At 41.6% G+C, this 22,841-nt stretch overlaps 1 protein-coding gene across 7 annotated transcripts in view; it reads left to right on the top strand.

Annotated features, from left to right (window-relative positions):
• DENND1A (DENN domain containing 1A) overlaps positions 1–22,841 on the top strand; it is a 546,222-nt gene that overhangs the window by 357,290 nt on the left and 166,091 nt on the right. For all 7 annotated transcript variants that reach the window (XM_074395320.1, XM_039474808.2, XM_039474809.2 and 4 more), the window contains one exon: positions 17,825–17,950. In XM_074395320.1, the coding sequence (XP_074251421.1) occupies positions 17,825–17,950 (126 nt within the window). The remainder of the gene's footprint in view (positions 1–17,824; positions 17,951–22,841) is intronic.

The raw sequence follows: 22,841 nt of genomic DNA, 5'->3' as shown, positions 1-22,841 counted from the left end.
TGGTAGATTTATTCAACTATGTTGGTTATTACATTAAACATACATTGTCTAGATGCTCCAGTTTACAGAGGTTATTATATAAAAAAGCAAGACACAATTGTATGTTTTCTATAAGAATTCTGCTTTAAATATGAAAAGTCAAATAGATGAAAGATGGAAAAGATATACCAGTCAAATGCTAATCAGTAGAGTTGGGGGAGGCAGAGAAACAAATCATCCTTATAGATATATACCAAATAATATTTGTAAATACTGTTCTGGACACAAAAAGGGACTTAATCTCCTCTTGACCCCCTACTTGGGTGTGAGCTAGACTTTAATTATTTATTCCTTAAAAAAGAGTGTATGTAAAGAGAAAAAGAGTAACTTTAGTGGAGAAACTGGCAGACACTACGTTAACCAAACGATCATTTTTAACATCACCAGTGATGTCATATGGATACCATATAATCATTGATGTAATGTAATGAGGATACTTCACCTCTGTGATATTTTTTCCAAAAATCCACTCTAATCATGGCAGAAACTTCTGAGAAACTCAAATTTGTGAACATTCTACAACAGGGATCTCCAACCCCTGGGCTGTGGATTGGTACCAGTTCATGGCCTGTTAGGAACCGGGCCGCACAGTAGGATGTGAGCAGAGAGCAAACTATTACTTGAGCTCCACCTCCTGTCAGATCAGCAGTGGCATTAGGTTCTCATAAGAGCGTGAACCCTATTGTGAACTACATATGCAAGGGATGTAGGTTGCGTGCTCCTGATGAGAATCTAATGCCTGATGACCTGAGGTAGAACAGTTTCATCCCAAAACTATCCTCCCTCGCACTTCCCCACCAGCCCACTGGTCCGTGAAAAGATTGTCTGCCACAAAACTGATCCCTGGTGCCGAAGGTTGGGGACTGCCATTCTACAAAATAGCATTTCTCCATCAAGGACATAACAAAGGAAAGAAAAAAAAACTGTTATAAACCAGAGGAGATCTAAGGGCACCTGACAACTACATGCAATGTGGTATCCTGGATTGGATTCTAGGCTAGAAAAAGGTCATGAATGGAAAACTGGTGAAATTACAGTGCAGTCTGGAGTTCAGTTAATACTAATGTGCCATAGCTAGTTTTGACAAATGTGTGATGGTAATATAAGGTATGCAAGCTTGTCCAACCTGCCCCACTTTGTTGTTGCTGTTCTGTTTTGTTTTAGGGATTTAGCAGCCTGAAGCCGTAGCTTTTAGTTTCTTTGTCTAGTGGTAAGTGGAAAAGAGGGCTGAGGAAGGGGCTTTACTGGCCCAACTAGAAAGGAACTAAGAACACATGACAGAATTCTCTCCCTTGGACACCCCTGTTCAGGGGAAACTGAAACTGCGTAAGGAGAATATGGTCCTCTTTGCACTATCTTTGTAACTTACCTGTAAATCTAAAAAATATTCCAAAATAAAAGTTTGTTTTACAAGAAGAGAGGAAGGACTATTATGAATAACTTTATGTCTACAATTTTGACAAATTAGGTAAAATGAACAAATTCATTGAACTATATATAGAAAGTGACTCAAGAAGGAATAGAAAAATAGCACTATTTCTATTAAAGAATTTTTAGTCTGTAATTAAAACTTTCCCACAAAGAAAACTCTAGGCCCAGAGAGCCTCCCTGGTTAATTATATCATGTATTTAAGAAGAACTAAAACAATCTTAACACCAACTTTTTCAAAAAACAGAGGTAAAAGAAAGATGTCTCACCTTATGAGGTCAGTTTACCTTGGCTTGAAAACCAGACAAATAATTTACAAAAAAAGGTAACTACAGACCAATATACATAACCAATATAAATGCAAAATCTCTAACAAAATATTATCAAATTGAATCCAGCAATATATAAAAAAGGATAATAATGTTTTTTAAGGATGTGAATGCAGGTTGGCTAAATATTTGAAAAACCATGTAATCTATCATATCAATAAACTGAAAAGGAAAGTAATAAGATATATGCAAAAAAAAATTAGGAAAAATTCAACACCATTCTTGATAACAACTCCTAGAAAACTAAGTATCCTCATTGTGATAGTATCTAGAAAAGAACTATGGCTCATATCATATTTAATGGCCAAAGGCTGATTTCTTTCCCCCTGAGAATGGAAAAAAAGGTACCTGCCTTTTTTTCTGTTGAGCATTGTACTGGAGGTTCCCACCAGTTCACTAAGACAGGAAAAAGAGGTAAAGCCCTAACGATTAGAAAGAAGTAAAATTCTCTATTCAGACAATTTGATCATGTATATGGAAAATTCTAAGGATTCTCACAAATGAATTTAGCAAGGGTGCAGATAAAGTGAGTATACAAAAAATTAAATGTATTTCTATGTACTAGTAACAAGCAATTGAAAATGAGATTTTTTTTTAAAGTACCATTTAAAATAGCATATAAAACACAAAATACTTAGGAATAAATTTAAGAAAATATGTTGAAGATTTGTATCCCGAAAGCTATAAAACATTTCTGAGAAAAAATTTAAAAGACCTAAATAAATGGAGAGATATTCCATGTTTTGGATTGGAAGACTCAATATTTTTTTTACTCAATATTTTTGAGATGTTAATTTTCCCTAAGTTGATCTATAGATTCAATATAATCCCAACCCAAATTCCAGATGGCTTTTTTTTTCGTAAACTTGACAAGCTGATTCTAAAATGTATATGAATATGCAAAAGATCTAGAATAGCCAAAACAATGTTAAAAGAGAAGAAAAAAGTTATAGGACTTATATTACCTGTTTGCAAGACTTACTATAAAGTTACAGTAATCAAGACAGTGTAGAAAGACATACAAATCAATAGAACAAAATTAAAAGTTCAGAATTAGAGGTACATGTAAGTGGTCAATTGATGTTTCAACAAATATACCAAAGTAATTCAAAAGGGAAAGAAAAGGGATCTTTTTATTTAATAAATATGCCGGAACCACTAGATATCCATATTGAAAAAAAGAAGCCTTGACTTTTACCTCATGCAAATATTAGCTCAAAATAGATTATAGACCTAAAAATAGAAGCAAAAACAATCAAATGACTAGAAAAAAAATAAATCCTCATGAATTGGGGGTAGGTAAAATTTTCTTAGGACATAAAAAGCACACATCATAAATTAAAAAGTGATAAACTGGACCTCATAAGAGGTAAAAACTTATCCCCAAAAGCATCATTTAAAAAATGAAGAGGAAAGCTATGGACAAAAATGAGATAAAATATTCTCAATAGTTATAGCTAAAAAAGGACTTTTATCCAAAAAATATTTTAAAATTCCGAAACTGAGTAACAAGAAGATCGCTCAATTAAAATGATTAAAATATTTGAAGCAGCACATCACAAAAAGATATTCAAATAGCCAATATCCACATAAAAAGATACTCGGCATCATTAGTCATGAGGGTACAAATTAGTGTCACAACAAGGTTCTTCTGCATACCCACTGGTATGGCTAAAATAAAAAGACTGAATTTCTTAAAATTTATATCTTAAACATATGTTTACTATATGGCCAAGTGATCCCACCCTTGGGAATTTGCCCAAGAAAATGAGAACTTAAGTATGTGTATGTTTTTAGCAACCCAAACTGAAAACAATACGGATGTCCCTCAACTGGTTAATATATAAACAATCAGTGGTACACTCATAAAATAGAAGGCTACTCAACAATCAATAAGAAGAAACTATCTACTGATCCATTCCACAAAATGGATGAATCTCAAATACGTTATGATAAGGGGCAGAATCCATTTATTTGACATTCTGGAACAGGCATAACTATATATAAAGCTGGAAACAGCTGAGTGGTTGCCAGGACTAAAAGTGGCATAAGGGAAATTTGGGAGATGATGGACCGTCTGTATCTTGATTGTGGTGATAGATTTGTGACTATATGCATCTTTTAAAATTCATAAAATTATTCACTAAAATGGTGAATCTTAGTATGTATAAATCATACCTCAGTAAACCTGACTTTAAAATTATTTAAACTCTGGCAACACTAAGTATTGTCCAAGATGCGGAAGCACTTATGTGGTACTCTCATCACTGCTAATGGGAGTATAATATGGTGCAACCACTTTGGAAGACAGATTGGCAGTATCCTGTGAAGTTAAACTTAATGCCTACGATACAACCCAACAATCCCATACTGTCCCTTCACCTAAGAGAAATGAAACTATGTCCAAAGAGGTTTGTATATGAATGTTTGTGGCAGCTCTATTTGTAGAGAACAATAACTGAAAGTAACCAGAATGTTTATCAAGTGATAGATGGATAAACAATGTATTATAATCCCTTTTTTAAAATTATTTACTTATTATTCCATAATAACAAATTTTTGATACACCAAGCAACATGAATGAATCTTAATTCACACTGAGCAAAAGAAGCTAGACACACAGCACTATTGGACTTAATTTATGTAAAATAGAAGCGAGAAAGCCAGTCTATAGTGGGTGAAAGCAGATTAGTGTTTGCCTTGGGCTAGGATGGAGGAGGCAGGGCCTGACTGCCAAGGGGCACCAACCAATCTTTTGTGGTAAAGGAACTGTTCTGTCTCTTGATTGTGGAGGTGGTTACACACATGTAGACATTAGTCAAAACTCATTGGACTGTGCTTTTTAAATGTATGCATTCTATTATATATCAGTTATGACTTAAAGTTAATTTTTAAAAGCAGCCTTGGAAATTAATTTTAAAGGTAGGATTCCAATATTGAGTAGCTTTCAGAACAGCTCTGCTGATTTCAGATGATTTATGTACATGAGCAAAGGGTAACTTTGGAGGTGGAATGGCTCTGGCTTTGTGCTAGATGCCTAGACAATTTAGTCTCAAATTTATAATCTTGTCTGAGTTAGCTTTTTTTACCCTAAAAAAAAGAGGTTGGCAAGGTCAATGCCTTATACCTTGCTATGTTTCATGAAAGTTGCTAATGTAGTGTTTTCACTGACAATATTGCATTGTTCCTGAGCTGTGGCTTTTGGGGGAAAAATATGGCAAGAATACTCCATCTTTTAGATCTAAAGGCCTATTTACAGACTTCATGTTTATCTCAAGCCCTGGCCTTCTCAATGTCATATTTCTTCAAAGGCCCAGAACCCTCAGACTCTCGAGATGTTCTGCAGGGCTGGTAGGAACTGCTGTGCTATCTTACCCTTGTGAGTCAGCAATGCATTTGATACAGAAGCAAGGGACTAGGCCTTTTTGTGGACTTGATCATTCTACCATGTTCATGCATTTGTGCTAGTATTTTCTGATAGAATGTTTATTCATTCAGCAGTCATTTCCTCAGCACCTACTATGGGCTAGGCTTTATATTGGATGTAATGAGTATGGAGGTGATTGAGACATGGTCTTTACTCTCAATGAGGTCCCAGGCTGGTTAGTAAAAGAGTGATTGCAGGCAGGACTACCAGTCTTGTCCCCACTTCACCAGTCCTGGTCCATCCTCCAGGCTATACACAAAGGCATATTACAGAGCATGGAGACCACACCCCAACTGAAAACCGTTTAGTAGCGCCTTATCTTTCTCTTGGTGAAATTCAGGCTCCATAATATGGCCCTTTATAATCCACTTTCTGCTCATCTCTCTTACCTCGTCTCTTGCCCCTGCTCTTCTACCCATTGGTACTTTCTACTGGCAACTTTGCTTCCATACACAGGAGACTGGATGTTTCTAGTTCAGTGTCCCAAATGGGCAGATCTACAGCCAGTTCAGGAATGGAGATTATCTTTCATTCATTTAGCCTAGCCAAAGTTTTCTGGGTATATGCTCAGTGTATTGAGCCATGGGGACATGGAGACATTTAAGAAACAGTCATCGTTTTTGGAAAGGAATGATAAGCACACTTGGGGCTGATAATTGAATGCATGGAGGCTGAAGGTGTGAACCAGGAATTAACAGTTTCCTACGGCTAGAACAAAGGGTGTATGGTTGAGAAGGACAAAATATGAAACCCAAGTAGCAGACAGGAGGGACAAGCTTGGGAATTGTCACAAAAACAAGTTTGGACTTTAAGTTTGGGGCAATGGGGCATCCACTAAGATAGTTAATCCAAAGAATGATGTGGTAAAATTTATGCTACCAGGAGTCCTACACTGAGGGTCAAGTGTTGGATTCCATCTCTTGCAGCTTTTCTGGTGCCTAGAATCTGACCAAAGCTTTTCCTCACTCGACATCTACTGATATTGGACTTGGGGTAAGGGGATAGTGTGCTAGAGAGAATTCTCAGTATGACCTGTGACCTGCGTCCAGTCATTTATCCCACATGCTTTTAAGGAGTTGTTTGTCCATCCCTGTTCTGTCTTGGGCCGCTCGGCAATAGTGTCCACACCATGACTTGTAAATTTCATTCATTCAGGAAGGGAGCATCGTGATTCAGTGAGCCTTGCCCTGAGCATGTGTGTGTATGATTTGTCAACAATCGAGGATTTTATGGGAGTTTATGGGACTTCATTAAAGATGCTGGAGCAGGAGCACTGTGGGACATCAGAAGAGACCTCAGCAATAAACCGCAATTCCAAGCTTTGGAATGCAGTAAATGTTTAAGAGACTTCCTTCCTTTCATTACTGAATTTTACTTTACTTTTATACCAGTAAAGAGTTGTGTTTTATTGGTTGAAATTTCTTGATTCTGTTTTTCCCAGGTCTGTTTAAAAGCTACATTTTATCTTTGAGGATGTTTGGCTCGTGGTGGAGGAAGTGCTGCCAGCGAATTCAATTAACTGCAGAGCTCACAGATATTGTACACGAATTTCTTTTTTTTCTTCTTTTTCACAACTGCTACATAAACACAGCTGGGTTTAATATTTGTCGTAACAAAGATTTAACTTGAATCATTTTACTCCGGGTAATTAATGCTTGGAATCTTGGCTACTTTTTCGTTCGTTTGTAATCCTCTGCATTTCTTTACTCTAGCTATCTAGATAATGAAGTGTGCTGCTCTAGGTCTTTGCCCTGCCTTAAAACTGCTTAATATTTGGCCGTTCCCACTAGAGAGCAGATGCTTTTCTTTGCAAGAATTGAATTTCTGTCAGCTCTTTTATGCATCATGTGTTTGGAACTGTGAGTGGATCAAGTTGTTCATCACAGCAGGGACACTGTGAAACACATCTATTATACACACTTCCCACCCCCCTTCCTGTTTTGTTTTGTTTTTTTTTTTTTTTTTTCCTCCCCTGAGGAGGTGGAGATGCCCGGATCCCCTTGGGAGATAGCTCGCTCTGTGTGGATGTATCCATGTGATCCACCATGAATCCAGCCTGGCCACATCCCTAAGCAGGGAAATCTATATCCATTCAGCCCAGGATTGTGGCTGAGACAAACCCCACTTTTATCTTTGTAAACACCAAGCTCTTCATTAACTCCCAAATACACACCAATTTTGGGTCACTAAATAAATCCACTAGGCTCAGCATAATGAGTGACATTTCAGTAATTGATGCCCTAGAAAATGTTAATTGTGAACCCATGGTTCTTTTCGATGCTAAAATAAAGGCTTGGGTAGTTTTTGGCTTTGGAGTTGAGCTAGTGCAAAAGAATAGTCACCATCGATTAGGCTCCTACTGTGTGCCAGGCACTGTGCTAGGGGCTTTGAAAATCTTGACATTTAATCTACATAACAATCCTGCAAAAAAAAGGAGGGGAAAGTGCTTTATCCCCCTTTGATAGATGAAGAAAAGGGGCTAAGTAACTTGCCTAGAGGCATCCAGATAATAGCCAGGAGCAGAGTCAGAATTTGAACTCAGGTCTGTCTGAGCTCAGAGTAAATCAATACATTGTGGAGTGTGGTCCTCTCTCTCCTAGAATTCACTAGGCATACATTCATTGGTTGATCAACCAAGACATTGAATTATTACGCATGTTTATGACATGCTGCCATTGCTCCATCTGAGTTGTCTCATTCCCAGTCAAGTCTGAAGTTTATTTGGCATTTGTGAACACCTTTGTATTTATCTAAATCTGAACTCCTGGTGATGACTGGAGTAGATTTACTTTTGCTTTTCTTTCAAAGCTCAGGGCAACTACAGCCCAACTCCCCTGAGCAACCTACTGTTTTCTTGTAGTTTTTTGAATTTCCATTTCTAGCTCTGATGGTTAAAATTTCTAAACCTATGTGGTTTAGTTTGTTAACAAGACTTTGGAAAGCAGGCATCTTGACGATGTTCCTGCTGTGATGTGCTCGTCTTTTGGGCCTGAGATAGTGGCTCTGAGGGCAGAAGTGCATTTTGGTTCCTTTTTAATAGATGTCATTCAATTTGCCAGAGTCATTGTGGGACATTCACAAGTGTGACTGAGATACTGCTGATCTGTAGAATTAATTATAGTTAAATGGAAAGGTGGCTTTTGCTCATGAAGAAAGTCGTTAGTCTCTCTGTAAACATTTTTAATTATGATTAACTTTCGTCTTCCTCCATATACTTTTCGTTAGAAAAGGCATTAGTGTTCTGGTTCATTAGAAATAGAGCAATCCTTTTATTTTTAGTTTGCAGTTCATTTTTGTTGTTGAAAGATACTGGTCTTTTTTTTAAAGCGGTGGATGTCGTGTTGTAAAAAACATATTAAGCTTCCTTTTACAAGTGCGTATCAGTTTTTTCAAAGGTAACTTACACTTTAATTTTGTGTGTTGTGTTTGCAAGAGAATGCTTCTTGGTTTATTCATGTTGACAACTGAAAAGCCTTAGACCTAATTAAAAGAATTTCCATGAGCACCTTTACTGAACCATTTCATTACGCGGCACTGCACAGATTGCATTGTGAAACATGGTGATAGTTTAAATCTGACCTTTAAACCTGAACTGCCAGAAGTATGGGGAGAAAACCCTTCTTTGAAAAGACTCCCCGGATAGATATATGTGTGTGTATGTGTATGCATACATGCATGCACATATTTGGTTAGAAGCAATCTTTTTATTGAATGACCACCTAATAATATAAATACACATTTGCTTTGAGCTCAGATCTTGTGGCTTCCTGTAGCTTGGGTAGGATTTTCTAGCTACATTAATTGTGTGTGTGTGTGTGTGTGCGCGCGCGCACGCATGTGTAGTTTAAAGCTAAATTGTTGTATAAGGAAAACAAAGATAATTTCACTTACTCTAGGCCAAAAAAGAAAAAAAGTATTTGGAGGAAGTTAAGATTTACAAATAGAAAAACGTAAAAGTCTTTGCTACTGTGTGTTTCAGTTTCAAATGGTGAGATACTCAAATTAAAACTCATGGGGAGGGGCTGGAGTGCACATGTGTGGGCAAGACTCCTCCTGAGCTTTATTTGGCAGATAGTGGAAACGGGCCTTTTTTGGTTTTGTTTTAAAATCGCACTTTTTTCCTCCAAGGATGTCATTCTGAGGATTCAATAGCTTATTCATGGGATGCTCAGCAAAGCCACTACAGCACATAACGAAGTAGCCATTCACATAAAGAAAATGGATCCTTTTGTCTGACAAAAGCTGCCAAGAATTCTAACTCTCGCCACTAACTTTCTGACATATACACAGCCCACAAGTTGTCAGGAGAGAGGGAGGGAGCAGAGACCTGGGCTGGTAGGGTCATAGCCAGCTCCAGCTTAGAGCTCCACATAAATAGCACAGCCCTCACTCCTCCATGGAGAACCAGGATCTTTGAGGGGAAAATGGGTTGCAGAAGAAACAAAGCCAACTGAGGTCAAGGTACAACCATATTCGCAAGAAAGAAACGGAAAAGCAAGGGATGAGGGGAAACAATAATGGAGATGTATTAAGTCAGGGAAAAATAAACCAGTTTCGTGGACGTATCTAATTTGCTGGTCTAAGAAACCCTGGCAACAGTGAGAATCAGTGGACTGGCACAGACTCTAGAGTAAGAAAGACTTGGACTTGATTTTGACTTCTGCCCTTGCCTTACTGTCAGTGTGACGTGGAGCTGGGTCTCAGTTTCCTCATCTGTGTAGTGGGGATAGCTGTGTCTATGTAGACCATTTATTCTGAAATTTTAATACAATGCTGGATATGAAAATACTTGTCATGGTATTTGGGAACCAGTAGGGTGCTTGATAAATACTAGTTTCTGTTTGTTTCTCCTGACAAATTTCTTGTTCTTACTGGGAAAGAGACGAGGGTGTTATTGCCTTCACATATTAAGACTTTTTGTTTTGAATTTGAGACAAGAACTAAGGAAGGCATAGGTAGATACACATATGTAATAGAAATGACAGTTTGCCATTTCTCATTGCCAATGTGAAAGTGGCAGAGGAAGCCAATGTTTATGTACCTCTGAGGATGGGAAAAAACTAACCCCTTCTCCCCTCTCCAGACCCACACATTCCCTATGGGATTTTAGAACAAAGCCTTGATGCCTAGTTTGTTCAGGTAAGGAAGAATTAATCAACTTGCCTTAGTCCTTAAAGCGGGGAGGAAAATGTGACTCTACGGCCTGCCCCTCCACACCTGCGGCTGGGTGTTTAATTTATAATTGAAAAAAAAAAAAAAAATCTTTCAACTCCATCTGTGACACCCAGCAGTTAATGCAACTCCCAGGAAAGAGAAGCAGGACCCCCTGCCAGACTTTCAGAACTATACCTCTGGTTGAGGTGTGCCAGCACTGAGGATGGACGTGGACCTTCCTAGACTGGTCGGTCTAATAGAAGAGACAGACGTTAGGCTGGGCGTGGTGGCTCATGCCTGTAAGAGCTAAAGAGCTCTCAGCACTTTGGGAGGCCAGTGGGGATGGATCACTTGAGGTCACGAGTTGGAGACCAGCCTGGCCAACGTGGTGAAACCCTGTTTCTACTAAAAATACAAAAATTAACTGGGCATGGTGGTGCGTGTCTGTAATCCCAGCTACTTAGGAGGCTGAGGCAGGAGAATTGCTTGAACCCAGGAAGCAGAGGTTGCAGTGAGCCAAGATGGCACCACTGCACTCCAGCCTGGGCAACGGAATGAGACTCCGTCTCAAAAAAAAAAGAGACAGACATTAATTGGATTCTTGCAGAATGCATCATTATGCATTGTTGTGTCCCTAAATTTAGGAAAGACACAGTGAGGGTGCATAATAGGGGAACCTCAGTGTAGTCTCTGCGGTTCAACTGAGGAAGTGATATTTGAGCTGAGACCTAAAGGATGAGTAATAGTCAACCTAGGGCCCTGTGTTGTCCGGTATGGTAGCCACTATTCACACGTGGCTATTTAAATTGATTGAAATTAAATGGAATAAAAGTTTCAGTTTCTCAGTCACACTAGCCACATTTCAAGTGCTCAGTAGTAGCTAGCATATTGGATGGCATTGGACAGAAGATAGATTATTTCCATCCTTGCAAAAAGTTCTGTTGGACAATGCAGAATTCTAGACAAGTAGGGCAGAGCAGGGACGGTGGGGAGTGGGGGCAATGGTGGGTGAGAGCACTCCACACTGAAAATAACCTATGTAAAGGTCCTGGGGTAAGGGGGAAGCCCGTGGGACTGGAGCCCGGTGGGGTGGCTGAAGCCACAAAGGAGGACTCAAGAGCCTCTCATCTAAAAGACACTGCGGCCAAATTAAATAGGGCCTTGCAGGCCAGGCTAGGGCTTTAGTCTTTTTCTTCAGAGCAGTGGAGACTAGCTGAGAAATCTTAAGGTGTCAGCATTGGTGGAAAGAGATAGATAGGATTGTCTTAGAGGTGGACACTTAATAGTATGCCATCATTTACCCCTCCACTCCCAGTCCCCAGAAATTGCAACCAAGTGATAAAGGAAGAAAACTCTACTTGTTGAGGACTAGTATGTATTAAAAGGGTTATTTTCATTCTCCTGGGGAGAAAGACATGTAAACTGCTGGAATATAAAGGGCTAAAGAATAGAATGATGGTTTATACAGTGTGAGAACCCCTTTCGAAGTAGTAATAAGCTAACTTGTAGCCGATTTGTAGGAGCTAAACCGGAAGTCCTTGGGAGTCAGGCCCTCCCTCCTCTGCAGTGCCATTCCCAGCACATCTGCAGTATGGGACCTGCAAAGATATTAGGAGTCAACAAAGGATTAGGCCATCATGCCCTGAGAAAGAGCTATTGAGCTATTTGTTCCGACAAAGTTGGAAGCTTCTATTTTTTAATACAAAGATTTTGTTAGAGAATACTATAAAGAATATCCTAGGTTTAGGAATGGGTTTTGAGGCCTTTGAAATCAAGTAGAAGACAAAGGTACAAATTGAGCTTGAGCCAAGCCCATAACAGGCCTTCAGTATTGTGCTAAGGAATTCAGACTTTATCATATTCGCAGTAGGGAGCCACTAAACATTTTAGAGGGAATGACATGATATAACCTCTTGTTTTAAGAAGGTAATTCAATGCAAAGGATGGATTAGACTAGAAAGAAAATAGAGGAAGAGACACCAGCTCAAATATTGTTACAATAGTACTGGTAAAAGATGAATCTAAACCAAAAAAAAAAAAAAAAAGCTAGGCACTCTGCTGCATCCATTCTTCATTTTATATTCATTATATTTTACTCCTCACAGTGTATACATGTTGTACATGCTTCATTTTACAGCCAAAGAACTAAAGCTCAGAAAGGTTAAGAAAGTAGGGAAGCCAGGGTTTCGATCTTAGACCTAGGTTTCTATGATTCAAACTCTATGCTCTACTGCCTGAGAAGTACAGTGGAGACAGAGGAGTAAATGAAGCCCAGGGACCTGAGAGGTTGGGAACAGTGACCACTGAAAGGAGGAACAGGTACAGAGTCAGGTCAAGGAAGGGTCAGGGGCAATGTGTGTGCTACTGGATGTGGTAAGTTTGTGGCTGTATAAGATCGGTCTCATTGTTCCCTTTAACTCATTCAGCATGCAGATGTTCATTTCTCCTGCCATTGTGGTTGTGTCTTAGCAATGACTTTCTGCAAAAGGGGAATGAATATCACTTTCTCCTCCCATCCTTTCCAGCAGAGACCAGTTTCTTCTAATGATCTATCACTAAAGAATGTGATCCTAGACTTTCCTCCAAGCAGAGAGGCTCAGCCATTCTGAAAATGCCTTTCACAATGTCAAACACTTGCTCATTCATTCTTTCATTCAGCAGAAAGTGCTGCATGAGTACACTGAGCCAAGAACTGTGCTGGCGGCTGGCCCTGCGGGGAACTCAGTCCATCAGGAAAGGAGGTAGAAACTGCAGCTCACCATGGAACCACCTGCTCAGTCCAAGGAGGCCCAGACTTAGTGGTCAGGGCATGCTTCACAGATTGGGGGACATCTGGATTCCCTCTTTCCCTTAACCCAAGGCAGTGGGTAATTTGACTATTAAAGAAAAATACCTCATTTTAATTCTTTATTATAAAAGTAACATATGCTTTTTTATAAAGGATAATCAAAACAATCAAGTGTGTAAAATAGAAAGTGAAAGCATCCATGCATGGTTCAAGTTTGGTAATGTAGCATTTTAGATTTTTACTGCATATATATTTATATATAGTTTTAAATGATTCATGCTGTACGTGTTACTCTGAAACTTGCATGTTTTTTCCCCACTCGACAGTATTTCATGGACATCTTTTTGTGTCAGTTGGTAGAGTACCGCCGTGTCCTTTTTAGCAGCTACGCGATATTTCCTGGTGAGGATGTGGGATAGTGTATTTCAGAGGCCGCCATTGATGGAGACTTGGATGGTCTTTCAAAAGTTGAATAGATGTTCACAAGCAGGACAGAAAGGGGCAAGAGACAACCAGGACTGAGTTACTGAGGTGGGAACGGGCTGGAGAGTAGCCTGTGCTTCTGGATATCCAAGTTTAACATTAAGTGGATGGAAGCAAGGCTGACTGAGGACAACACTCGTGGAAGTTTAGATGTTTTTTGAAGGCAATGATGGTGAAGAGCCGGGGGCACTGAAGGGTTTTGATGGAGGATCAAAGCGATTAGATTTGGATTTTTCCAAGATTACTGGGACAGATACGGGTGGATGGCATCAAGGAGAAACTGAAAGCAGAGGAAAGCCCACCGAGGAAACTGTTCCACTAGTCTGGGCCAGAGAGGGTGATGGAGTTGAACATCATGTCACTGAGAGGAAAGGCCAGATTCAGGACCTACCTGAGTTGGTGGTGATGAGATGAGGAGAATATTCGTGGGAAAGGAGGGAGAAGTAGAGAATCTGACATCTGACATCTGGCCCAGGAGACTGGCTGGATGATGCTGCAGTAACCAAGATGGCAACAGAGGGGAAAGGGCACTTTAGACAGGAACTGGCGAGTTCAGTTTTGTCCTCTCTTTGCTTTGTCTTCCTCCTGTGACACCTGATTAGAGAAGGAAGCCATCCTCACCAGCACTTACAACACACCCAAATTACCCCTGATGAACCCCAGTGTTAATGATTTGACCAGCATCCCTAGGGGTACTGAGGGCAAGTTCAGCTTTAGATATATGACTCTGTTATTCAATCCTTAAATTTTCTTCCCTCACTTTTATTTAAAGGACAAATGCTACCCCCCAGCGATGAGATGCGCAGATACTTGCGGTTTCAAAGTTTTGAGGTGCTGGCAGGTCAAGAGAAAAGCTTCTCCATGTTGCAGGGTGAGAGGAGGTCTTCAGAAGTCCTGGCCCGAGTGGTCACAGGGGCATCAGGAGCCCAGGACCACTTGGCTAGTTTCAGACCAGCTGGGGCAGGCAGGAAGGAATACACTCGTATTTGCTCAGTTACAATCAGCGACTCCCTCTTTGTGTAAAATGGTAATGAGGCCATTAGGAGAGGCTCACCTGAAGTGCAGCGTTGTGAATCCAAGGTAATTAAACACCTCCCGAATGAAAGAGAAAGGCCAGGGAAGGTTAAGTGAGGAATAATCTGCGGCACAGGTGGCCCAAGGCCTTTGAGGAGCCAGAAGGAGAGCGACAGTGGCTTGCACCATTTCAAAGGATGGAAATGTCACTGCAGTCCCTGGGAGGGGCAGGATTTTTATTATTATTTTGGGGGCAGGGGCAGAGAGTAGGTAGTATTTTTAGCATTTTAATAGAGGATGCTTCTTTTTCATACTTCTCTTTGGAGTTGAAAGTCCATGGCAGTCAGCCTGGGTGCTCAGTGACCTTGCTCCTCAGGGGCTCTCACCACTGTGGGGCTGGGGCTCACGTGTCCCTGATGAGGAAAGGTTGTATAAACCAGTTATAGATACCCAGATGTTGAGATAGACTTCAAACTGCTTCCAAAGGGAGATGGTTTTCCATGGTTCCCTCTTGGAGTAGAGGTGGGGTAGCTACTCCTTCAGTGTGTGTTCCCAGGGCTTTTTATTTTTAGAGATAGGGTCTTGCTTTGTTACCCAGGATGCAATGCCATGATGCAATCATAGCTCATTGCAACCTCAAACTACTGAGCTTAATCAATCCTCCCATATCAGCTTTCTAAGTAGCTGAGACTACAGACATGTGTCACCATGGCTGCCTAGATCTTCTTATATTTTTTATAGAGATGGGATCTCACTGTGTTGCCCAGGATGGTCTTGAACTCCTGGCCTCAAGCGATCCTCCTGCCATGGCCTCCCAAAGTGCTGGGCACGTCCCCATGGCTTCTGACTTAACAGAGGAGGACATCAGTCCCATCTTTACACAGCTTACTGTCCAAACGTGAGGCATGCCCTTTACCAACAGTATAGAATTTTTTCCCTGTACTCAGTTCATATTTATTAATGGCTTCCTATGCACTGAGCACTGTGCTTGGTGACTTTGTGTATCCTTCCAGCTTGTTTTCATTGCATAATGTTTGGCAGAGGATTTTTGCTTTTCATATTGTCACTTCAGAATCTCTGTTGTCTCCACACTAAAGCTTATACATGAATCTTCATAGCAGCCGAGAGTAGAAACAGCCCAAATGGCTATCTGCTGATGAACAGATCGATAAAATGTGGTCTGTCCATACAGTGGGATATTATTTAGCCATAAAAAGTATGAAGTCCTGACACATGCTTCAACATGGATGAACCTTGTTCGTAAAGCACTGTGCTGAGGGAAATAATCTGATGGCAAAAGACTACTTATTGTCAATTCCATTTGTATGAAATACCCAGAGTAGACAAACCTGTAGAAACAGAAGGAAGGTGAGTGGTTGCTGGGGTCTGGTGTGAGGTAGGATTGGCAGGGAATGGCGAGTGACAGCTAATGAGTATGAGGTTTCTTTTGGGGATGATAAAAGTGTTCTGAAGTTAGCAGTAGTTAGTTGTACAATCTTGTGACTACTAAAAACCACCAAACTATATACTTTAAATGAATGAATTTTATATGTGAAATAAATCTCAATAAGCTATCAAAAATTTTTCTTATCAGAAGCTTGGAAACAAGACATAATGTGCATGGATCATTTCTAAAGTATATCTAGTCCTTCCCAGATAAGATTTTTTGCCCCAGGCTTCTCAGCAAGTGATTCTTAATATTTCTAGCGTCATAGGCACCTTTAAGAATCTGAGGAAAGCTGTGGATCCTGTGCCCAGAAAAGTAATCTTTACTCACACTCATTCACACTAAAAATCTGCAAAGGATTCCTGGACCACCTAAATCTAATTTTCTATTTTATCCCAAGTTTTGTCTTTAAATAGTGTCATACCAGTAGCTGGTCTCTCACAGAATTAGTTTCCGTGAAATGTGCTCTTAATATGTTACCTGCATGCTTAAAACCAATCATTAGTTTTCTGTTTCTCTCTCAAGATGAAGCAAAAAAATCCCTTCGAGCCCCTGCCTTTCTCTCCAGCCTCATTTCAAGCCATATTCCCCTCATTTTCTCCACTGAAGCCAGGGTTCTTTCTGTTCCCTGAACTCTTTGCTGCAGGGCCTTTGCATACCATTCCCCATACTTAGTACGCAGTGGATTCTGTGCCCAGAAAAATAATCTTTACTCACACTCATTCATACTAAAAATCTGCAAAGGATTCATGGACCACCTAAATCTAATTTTCTATTTTATCCCCAGTTTTGTCTTTCCTAGCTGGTTCCTTTGTAGTATATGGACCTGTAAAATCTCACAACCTTCAGATTTCCCCCTTTGCTTTGGCTGCTAGGAGACTTTTAAGTCAAATTCAAGCCCATTTTTAGCCACCATATAAGACCTTATGGCTCACATTTATATACCAAATCTGTTACCTGCTTCTTTTCCCATTACCATCACCTCCTTGTCTTTGTTTTAACCTCTTGAGTATGTGTCTATTAATAGAAGCTGCCACACTTCCTTTAGAGTATGATGTGTGAGAAATGTAAATAAGCCTTTATTCTAATGTTTGTAAGTAGTTCTAAGAGGGATAAAATGGGAACTCACTGAGTTTGGGCTCAGACTACAAGACTGACGGAAATGCGGCCATGTCTTGAGTTTGTTCCTAGGTATGTAGCCTAACCTCCCTGAGGCTGTTTCACCCTTGTAAGATGGAAGCATTAATCCCTTCCTCACCAGATTGTTAAAGTCACTAAATTGTAAAATGAATGCAAAAGTGCTTACCTGGCATGGAGTAAGTCATTAAAAATTGTTTTTGTTTTTATTAGACGTGTTCTAATAGGAACAACATTTGTTTAAATTTCAAAAACATGCCCTAATTTTGAACAGATTTTTTTTTGAGACTGAGTCTCGTTCCGTCACCCAGGCTAGAGCGCAGTGGTGCGATCTCTCACTGCAGCCTCCGCTTCCCAGGTCCAAGAGATTCTCGTGCCTCAGCCTCCCAGGTAGCTGGGATTGCAGGCACGCACCACTGCACGCAGCGTGAACATGTTTTTGTCCTCCCAGTAACCGAGCTATCAAATGGATCCTGCCATTTGTAGGATTTTCCAGGGCTCCATATGTACTGGGCTTAGTCAGCTACCCCTCTTTGACCTTGTCCTCAACCTGTGTTTTCTTTCTCTTCATCACCAGATCTCTTCACTGAAGAACAGGCTGAAGAAGGTCTCCACAACCACTGGGGATGGTGTGGCCAGAGCGTTCCTCAAGGCCCAGGCCGCTTTCTTCGGTAGCTACCGAAATGCTCTGAAAATCGAGCCGGTGAGTAGCCTCGGCGTGTCAGAGAACCTGTGTTTGGTCAGGGCTGAGAAGCATACCTCGGGGGACACAAGAAATGCCATGATTATTCTGCTTTTCGGGCTCACCTAGAAGAGATTGTGTGTGTTGGTGGTGGGGGACGGTGTACTCCCATTGCCATACCTCTAAGCACAAGGAGGCTGTGCTATCGTGTGTGAGACTCTCGCTGCTCTGGTGGCTGTTAAGGCCTTGCCCCGTGCGCCACCCTGGACAGTAAGCCCCAACCGCCTGTCAGATACAGCGCCAGGCCCCTCACACTCACCTGCCGTCACTGGGGCTTCACGGTGCACCTGTGCAATCGCGATGGTCAGTTCCACTTTACAAATGAGGAAACCAAGACTCAGGGAAGAGAAACGATGTAGCACAGAAGAGCCAGATGGTCCCAGAGCCCTTGCTTTCCTACTGGACCTCGCCGCCCCTGTTCTTTCAAGGGGCCTCTCCTCCGTGCCTGAGAAAGCAGAGCTTCCTGGGCTTCACACCTGATGGCTCCTGCAAGTGGTCTTGTTGTAAGTGACCACAGTGAGGACCAGGAAGTGACACTGCCCACCTCTGACCCTTCCCCCTTTCTGGGCCTTGTTGATTCATTCGTGTCCCCCGCCTGTCTCATGAGTTGACTCGTGATTGCAAGGATGTGAAGACACCAGTCTTCTCTGAACCCTAGGACAGGAGCAGTCCTCTTAGCTTCCGAGAGAAGTTCTTCTTTGCCGTTTCTCTCCTCAGCCTCTTGGCCTTCTGGCTAAGGAGAATGCAGGAATTGGCCTAGGGACCTGGGTCACCCTGTAGAGGGGAGAACGTTGGAGGGCAAACTTGCTGACAGGCCTGTTCTCCCAGGAGCGCAGGGCTGCCTCCTTCTTGAGCGGGTCAGTGACACTGTCACACCCAGCCTAGTCAGAGTCGGAGTCAGGTGTGAGGGACCGCTCTGGCTGCACTGCCCACAGGTGGGGGCTGTTTGTTTCTATTTTTACTTTAACCCGTAGCATTTAATTATATCAAATGACAAAAGATGAGGGGATGTGAGGAGATTCATGGTCTGTAGAAATTCTGAGTGTGAGCAGGGGTCACACTTCCTCATAAGCTGCAATTACACATTGGTAAGTGTCTTTACTGCTCTAACTCCATCATGTATTCAAGCAAAACACAAAGAGTAACAGCAAGCACCTTGTTTCCTGTCACCCAGGGCCTGCTCTGTGTGAAGTGGCCAGGGCAGTGGGTGCTCAGCGAACAGCGTGCTACACCACCCCCTCCTCCTTTTTATCCATCTGGCACTTAGGCCTTACTCTTTAGGCTGCCTGAGCTTTGGACAGTGTCATCGTCACTGTGTGGTCACATAGCAGAAGGGTTGCACACTCTTTGTTTGCTTCCTGAGAAGCATTTCCCTTAGGTTTCTCGAAAGCCCTTCAGGTTAAAGCCAGTTCTTACTAGCGTCCTGCTAGTTTCAAAGTGACATGGCTCTGATTACCTGTCGTGATCTTGGGTCCAGCCAAACCAATCAGGTTCAAAGCAGTGATAGCTGGCACAATTCAAGGAAAATACTGTTGTCTTCCCCTCTTTAAAATGGGAATAAATAGGACAGCTGGCCCAATCCTTTGCTTGCGTTGCTGGGGACAGACAGACTTGAAGTATTTTCACTATTGCAGTGATCTCCCTGTTGGCATGTGTGTGCATCTGGAATCAAAGGCAGTTGAGGCTTGGGACAGATTGCTGGCTGTAGGATCTGAGCACAGTTTCCTCCATGGGGGGAGTTTCTCATTGTACTTACACATGGCTCCTGAAGGCACTGGGTTTAAGGACAGAAGCTCTGGAGTTTAAAGCCTGGCTCTGCATTTCTTAGCTGTCTCGAAGTTAAGCAAGCCACTTAATCCATTAAACTGTAGTTTCTTCACCTGTGAAATAAGAATAAGCCTGCCTATCCTTCCTAAGGATCAGTTGAGCCATAACATTCATAAGGAAGATGAAACTTGAACTGGATGTGATGAGTGAGGTTTAGAAAAAGAAAGAAAGAAACATTCCTTCCTAGAGTAGGAGGCAGAGGTGACTGAGGAAGCAAAGTGCTGGAGGCAGGGCCCCTCGTGGCCAGTGAGCAGGCCATTTTGTCTGGAGCGATTGGGTGGGGAGGTGGGGCTGCAAGAGAGGATAGAGCCAAATTTGGCAGAGAGTGAACCCTACGCTGTGAGGAGTGTAAGATTTTGAGCAGAAATGTGACATGACTGAAGTTACCTTTGAGCAGTAGTACAGTGATGGACTGAAAGGAGAGTTGGAGGCAGAGAAACCAGTGAGAGGAGTGTCGTGAGAACTCAGAGGAGAGCCCTGGGTGGCTCCACCAGGAACAGAGGCCATGAAGGAAGAAGTAACAAGACTCAGCAATAGATGAAATATGGAGATGAACAGAAAGAAGTGCCAAAATGTCTCCCAAGATTTGAAGCCTAGGAGAAGATGAAGACGCTCCTAGTAGCAAAATGGAATGCTTCATGCCAAGGTCTTCACAGTAGCAGCATTCCTAATGGTAAAACACTGGAGTATACTAAATATCCATATTAGGTAACTGGTGAAATAAATTAAAGTCCATCTTACAATAGGATATTACATAGCCATTAAAACTGTCACCTTCGAGTTAACATGATGGGTTTAGATGGAGACATGGCACTTGTCCTTGAATGTAAGCTGCCGTTCATTCATTAGAAGAGGTACTATTAGTTTATGTACCATTAAGAAAGGGAAAAGAGTGGTGCCAATTATAATTGAAGGATGCTACCAATTAAAAGACATATCCAGATTTCAGAAATGTTATGATGGGAAGTAATTTTCGTCTTAGAATCAATGAAATATGGCAGACCTGTCAGGCTTTCAGTCTCATTCATCTGCACTGCAATGGCTTTCTTCTGTAAGCTGGAGAAGGAAACAGAAGGCCTGGAATTTTCCAACCAAACTTCAAGCCAGGGTCATCACCATGTCACCTAGATGGTTTTTAAACTATAGATTTAATTTTGGTAAATTCTCCTCTTCTAAAATATGAGATAACAACATTCCCCATTTAAGATTGCTTGGGGCAGCCAGGTATGGTGGAACATTCAAGACCAGCTTGGGCAACACAGGGAGACCTCATCTCTACAAAAAATAAGTCAGCTGGGTATGGTATTATGTGCCTGTGGTCCCAGCTACTTGGGAGGCTGAGACAGGAGGATCGTTTCAGCCCAGAAGTTTGAGGCTACATTAAGCCAGGATTGTGCCACTGCCCTCCAGCCTGAGCAACATAGTGAAACCCTGTCTCTTAAAAAAAAAAAGAAAAAAAAAAAAAGTTTACGGGATTATTTTAAAATAATGACTCCAAAGTAAATGTGAGTCCAAGAAATAGGAGGAGGCATTGGCTGCATGTGGGGTTGGTGGGAGGGTGGTGCCTTGAGTGAGCCTGCCAGGGTACAGGCAACATGGTGCTGAGGCCCTCCCCATGGTCACTTTTAGTTGTTTATCTGGTTATAAAAATAGAACCTGCTCTTTGCAGGCCGGGCATGGTGGCTCATACCTATAATCTCAGCACTTTGGGAGGCCAAGGTTGGCTGATCATGAAGTCAGGAGATTGAGACCATCCTGGACAACATGGTGAAACCCCGTCTCTACTGAAAATACAAAAATTAGCTGGGAATGGTTGCCCACACTTGTAATCCCAGTTACTCAGGAGGCTGAGGCAGGAGAATTGCTTGAACCCGGGAGGCGGAGGTTGCAGTGAGCCAAGATCACACCACTGCGCTCAAGCCTGGTGACAGAGCAAGACTCAGTCTCAAAAAAAAAAACCTACTCTTTGTTAAAAAAAAAAAAAAAAAAAAAAAAAGTTTAAAGTAACTGGACTAGACATGAGAAAGCACCACCCATAATCCTGTCATCAGGGGGTAAGATACAGCGGTGGCAGGTTTCCATCTTGGTTCTAGAATTTTTTGTTTCTTTTGTTTTTCCATTTTTGGGTTTTGGTTTTTTAACTTTCTTTAGGCAGATGAGATATGCCTGAGAAAGCAATCCCTTATCCCAATTATTAATAATTTTTTTTTGCCTTTTAGTTTGTGTAAGAATTTTTAATATCACGTAGAATCTCTTCTTAGACATGATTGACAGTGGCTGAGCAGAGCCTATCAGGTGATCCTCGTGGTTCTCAACCCTGGCCTGCGATCAGAATCACGGGCAGGGATGGGGGGGGAGCTATTGAAAAGGCTAATGTCCAGGCCCCCTCAGAGATTTCTCTCCAGTTCCTATGATCTGAAGTCAGAGCCAAGGCCCACCATGTTTTCCTAGTGCTGGTCTTTTAAAAAATTATTTTACTATTTTATTTTTTTTAAGACAGGATCTCTCTCTGTTGCCTAGGCTGGAGTGGGACAATCATGGCTCATGGCAGCCTCAACCTCCTGGGCTGAAGTGATCCTCCCACATCAGCCTCCCAGGTAGCTGGGACTGCAGGTACATACCACTAAACTCAGCTAATTTATTTTTAATTTTTGTGAAGAGAGGGTCTGGCTATGTTGCCCAGCTGGTTTCCAACTCCTGGGTTCAAGTGATCCTCCAGCCTCAGACTCCCAAAGTGCTGGGATTACAGGCATGAGACACCATGCCCAGCATGCTGGTCTTTTTGATTGTCAGTAATGTTTCATGATTTTAAACCTCACTGTGCTAAACATCTTTATATAAATCTTCATGCTTGGTCTGAATTATGTTCTTAGGCAGATTCCTTGACATAGATTTACTGGGTCAACAGATGTGAGTCCATTTAAGGCCTTTGGCATATAAGGTGAGAGAAGGCTGGTGACCAGACACAGGGGGATGTCTGCAGGGAAGGCCCCTGAGGCAGGTAGCAGCTCAGAGCCTGAGAACA

The sequence above is a fragment of the Saimiri boliviensis genome, chromosome 2 (assembly GCF_048565385.1).
Source record: "Saimiri boliviensis isolate mSaiBol1 chromosome 2, mSaiBol1.pri, whole genome shotgun sequence".
NCBI classification, from domain to species: Eukaryota; Metazoa; Chordata; class Mammalia; order Primates; family Cebidae; genus Saimiri; species Saimiri boliviensis.
This window is presented reverse-complemented; position numbering and strand designations above follow the sequence as displayed.